Source organism: Borostomias antarcticus, assembly GCF_949987555.1.
Source record: "Borostomias antarcticus genome assembly, chromosome: 3".
NCBI classification, from domain to species: domain Eukaryota; kingdom Metazoa; phylum Chordata; class Actinopteri; order Stomiiformes; family Stomiidae; genus Borostomias; species Borostomias antarcticus.
In genome coordinates, this window is record NC_140236.1 from 2,317,887 (window position 1) to 2,321,939 (window position 4,053).

Genomic DNA, 4,053 nt, shown 5'->3' on the forward strand with positions numbered 1-4,053 from the left:
GGTTCTTTTCATTTTGGCACACTGCTCTGTACACAAACGCCCGTCACCAGACATTCTGAATCCCAATCACGTTTCCATTGACGCGCATTCCTTCAACAACAGGGATAAAAGGACATGTTTTTTTTTCTTTTTCATTTGTCAGTCTTCTCCAATCATGACAAAACCAAACCAAAATAAATAGAATACACACACTCTCGAAATCAAATACGTACATAGGAGGGTAATAACAACTAAACTATGACAGCAATGCAAACCCCTTGAAAAAGAAATGATTGTCAGAAAACAAAACATTTTCTATGGGTTATTTGGCACATACCACTCTTGCTATGAACGTCCAGGTTATTTTGTACATCATACAACAATATCATACAATTTTGGTCCTTCACTAAAATAATTATATTAACATTTTAGCACCGGAGTGCCTAAGAGAAACAATACTGTTTTAACACAGAGCAAAAAAAAAAACATGAAATGGAAAATAAATTTAACAAAATAACATGAACAACTGAGGAAGAAAAAGTATTCTAACCTCTTTTTGTCACCAGATAAGTTGATCAAACTGGTTTTAAACGGAGACTTTATCCTTTATCATCATACTATTATCATTCAAATCAGCTCTATCCATCTTCTGGTTACTAGTTAACAGATCCCAGAATGCATTGATGTATCGTAACATTTAGTATTGTGGTATTATTGATTCTGTGGTTATAGTTGAAACAGGAATAAAGAGAGTGAAGAAACTGGACATGACAAGGGGTTTGTGGGACTCACTAGAACACGTCCACCACGTGGCTTACTGTGGCTCCTTCCACCAGTTGAAAGAGCGCCGCCTAGTGGACATGCAGTGAACACGCTCCATTTCTTTTCTAACGGGGCATCGTTGTGGTAGACTGTGTGGATTCGGACGTAGTCTCTCAGTGACACACTAGTACTGGACCGTCTCTGTGAATGTCCTCCTCAGGGCTCCGGTAGGACAGGGTGGGACGTGGACATCGGGGGTTGGAGGACAGCACAGCTGGTTGAGATGTGTGTGTCCATGTCCTTCACATGTACTCGGGCTGAGCAGTGCTGGCTCTCTACGAGAGTCCGTCAGTCTGTGACCCTCCCCTCAGACAGTACACACTTACACACACACACACACACACACACTCTCGTCCCCACGCAAGCCCCGTCCTCTCAGGCATGAAGGTGTGTAATGTTGAATTTTCTTCCGTGGCCGCCTCCTCCCTCTCTCCCTCTCTCTTCTCGTCAGTCTTCGTTTCTCCTCATGGTGATCTGCTGCTCCCATCCTCCTTCTCTCCCTCCATCCCTCCCTCCCTCCCTCCGTCTCTCTCTCTCTCCTAGATGTGGTTGAGCGGGTGGAAGCTGCTCGTCTCCGACGGGCCGCCCCCCATGCCGAGCCAAGCGTCCAGAGAGTTCTGGGAGGACGCGTGCAAAGGGTTGTTCTCTGACAGAGACAGCATCATTGCATAAGCCTGGGGGAGAGAGAGAGAGAGAGAGAGAGAGGGGGAGAGAGAGAGAGAGGGAGGAGAGAGAGAGGGAGAGAGAGAGAGAGAGAGAGAGAGAGAGAGAGAGCCGACCACAGAGTTACGAGAGGAAGCCACAACCGCCGCTCAAAACTTTGGTGAAATCCCAAAAGATTTTTTTCTGAGACGCTTCAGACGTCTGTGCATGCAGGGCCACGAATACAAGAGCTTGTCCCGTTTGAGGGGATTGACTGAGTTGAGTGGACATTTAGAGAACAGTGGTTAGTTATTATTTCAGTTAGTAGGTAAGTGAAGAAGTGGCGTGTCACCAAGTGAACTGCGGACTGTGCCAAAAACACCACAGACGACCCAAGAGACCCCTTAGCCGAAACTAGACCCTAGGCCCTCCTTATCAAGTCAGACTAGACACTAGGCCCTCTTTATCAAGTCAGACTAGACCCTAGAACCCTCTTTATCAAGTCAGACTAGACACTAGGCCCTCTTTATCAAGTCAGACTAGACACTAGGCCCTCTTTATCAAGTCAGACTAGACACTAGGCCCTCTTTATCAAGTCAGACTAGTCACTAGGCCATCTTTATCAAGTCAGACTAGACACTAGGCCCTCTTGATCAAGTCAGAACTACTGTATCTAGCTAAAGCGACTATAAGTTGGACCTAAGAGCTATTTCCTTCCTCAGGCCTTTCTTTCTTTCTTTCTTTCTTTCTTTCTTTCTTTCTTTCTTTCTTTCTTTCTTTCTTTCTTTCTTTCTTTCTTTCTTTCTTTCTTTCTTTCCTTCCTTCCTTCCTTCCTTCCTTCCTTCCTTCCTTCCTTCTGTCCTCCTGGTGAGTTCCCCGGACGCTCCAGAGCTGGTCACATACCTGGGTTTTAGCCTGCCTGTACAGCGTCTCTTTCAACGCCTCCGACTCTAGCGAGGTGTTAAATATGTCTTTAACGTCAAAGGGGGGCTCCTCGCTGGCCTTACGCAGCGCCTCCAGGCCCTTTGGGAAGCTGGGGAGGCCCTCCAGGTCCAACAGGGGGCCCTCATCCTCTATACACCTGCACACCGGGGGGGGGGGGGGGCGGGGAGGAGGGAGGGAGGAGGAGGAGAGAGGAGGAGGGGGGTGAGGTAAGATGGAGGAGGGAAGGAGAGGAGGGGAGAGGGACGGGAAAGAAGAAAGGAGGGAGTAGAAGAGAGGAGGGGGAGGGGGAGGGAGGGAGGGGGTGGACCTCAGGTTAGCCCAGCCGAACACTCATCTCATACCTGGATGGATGGACTATGGCGGACATGCACAGGAAGTGGAGGAGTGGGCGGGGCTGGGGGGATGGTTCGGAGGCGACGGCCGACCGACTCGGTCCCCTCGCGCCGAAAGGTCGTTCTAATCTGCGTCGTTCTAACGACGTTCCCTCTCCGCGGCGGGAATTCACGACCGTTTGCGGTTGGGTTCCGCGCCGGCGTGAGCACAGGAAGTAAACGTGGCGTTTTTCACCACAAACCTCCGAAGCGCACGTGGCTGTTTTATGGACGGCGCTGTACTGGCCAGGGCTACTGAGGGGGAACTCAACGCAAAGAAGAAAAGAGGAAAAGCTTGATTTTCAAAGCCTGGGAGATAAAAATGCCCGTGAGGTAATAACACACAGATGGACAGACAGACGTCCGGACCAGCAGGCAGCCAGACAGGCAGCCAGACAGACAGACAGACAGACAGACAGACGGATGGACGGCGTTAGTCGGGTTAGATGGAGATGAGGGACGCCGAGGGGCGGAGCCTAAAGTACCTGCGGGTGTGTTCGTAGCTCATCGCCAGCGGAGTCGCCTCCTCCTCCTCTTCCTCCTCCTCCTCCTCTTCCTCGTACGCCCCTGCCGTGGCGGCGACCGGGGAGGGCGACTCGGGCGCCTCGTCCTGGGACTTCTCCGTCAGGCTGCCTTCCTCCTCCTCTTCCTCGTCGTCGCCCTCCGCCTCCTCCTCCTCTTCGTCCCGCCCCCGCGCCCCCAGCTTGGCGCCGGATAGGCTGTGGCCCGGCGGACGCTCCTCCTCCGGAAGGTCTGGCCTATGGGAGGGCAGCAGAGGCGGAGTCAGGAGGGTTAGTGCTACTGTACTATAAAGCACTATGTGCTACATTGATCTGCATAAATGGTGCAGTATAAATAAAATGACATTGACATTGACCTTGTACCATACAGTCATGGAGAACATCTCAACGGTCTAATAAAGCTTCCTCCACTTGTTTCCTTTCCTAGTTCTGGACTTTTGTGAGGGGGAACGGACAGCCAGGAGGAGACCCAGCAAACACGCGACGTCAGGGAGACGTTCAGATCATGTCTTAATAACGTCCGTCGGTCCAGAACCCCGTTTGTACGTCTGCTGGACCCCTCAATATTCACACGTCTGGCTTGGACCCCTCTAAGACGTCTGTGGACGTGCAGAACGGGTTCAATATCTGAACTTTAAAAAAAAAACATTCATTTTGGCTCCTAATTGGATGTCTTTGGACGTCCGAAAAAGACAAAAAAGACATCTAAAAGACGTCTTTTAGACGTGTCTTTGCTCAGTGGGGATACCCTGACCTTAAACACCCGCCCGCCA

The 4,053-nt window shown here is 50.6% G+C and overlaps 1 protein-coding gene across 1 annotated transcript in view; it reads right to left on the bottom strand.

Moving 5' to 3' along the window:
* Window positions 1-1,340: 1,340 nt before the first annotated feature.
* Window positions 1,341-4,053, bottom strand: part of prdm16 (PR domain containing 16) — a gene marked incomplete at both ends in the record, with an annotated part of 28,123 nt that continues 25,410 nt past the window's right edge. Inside the window, 3 exons of the mRNA XM_084436231.1 lie at window positions 1,341-1,475; window positions 2,347-2,524; window positions 3,245-3,517. Coding sequence (XP_084292357.1) covers window positions 1,341-1,475; window positions 2,347-2,524; window positions 3,245-3,517 — 586 coding nt within the window. The remainder of the gene's footprint in view (window positions 1,476-2,346; window positions 2,525-3,244; window positions 3,518-4,053) is intronic.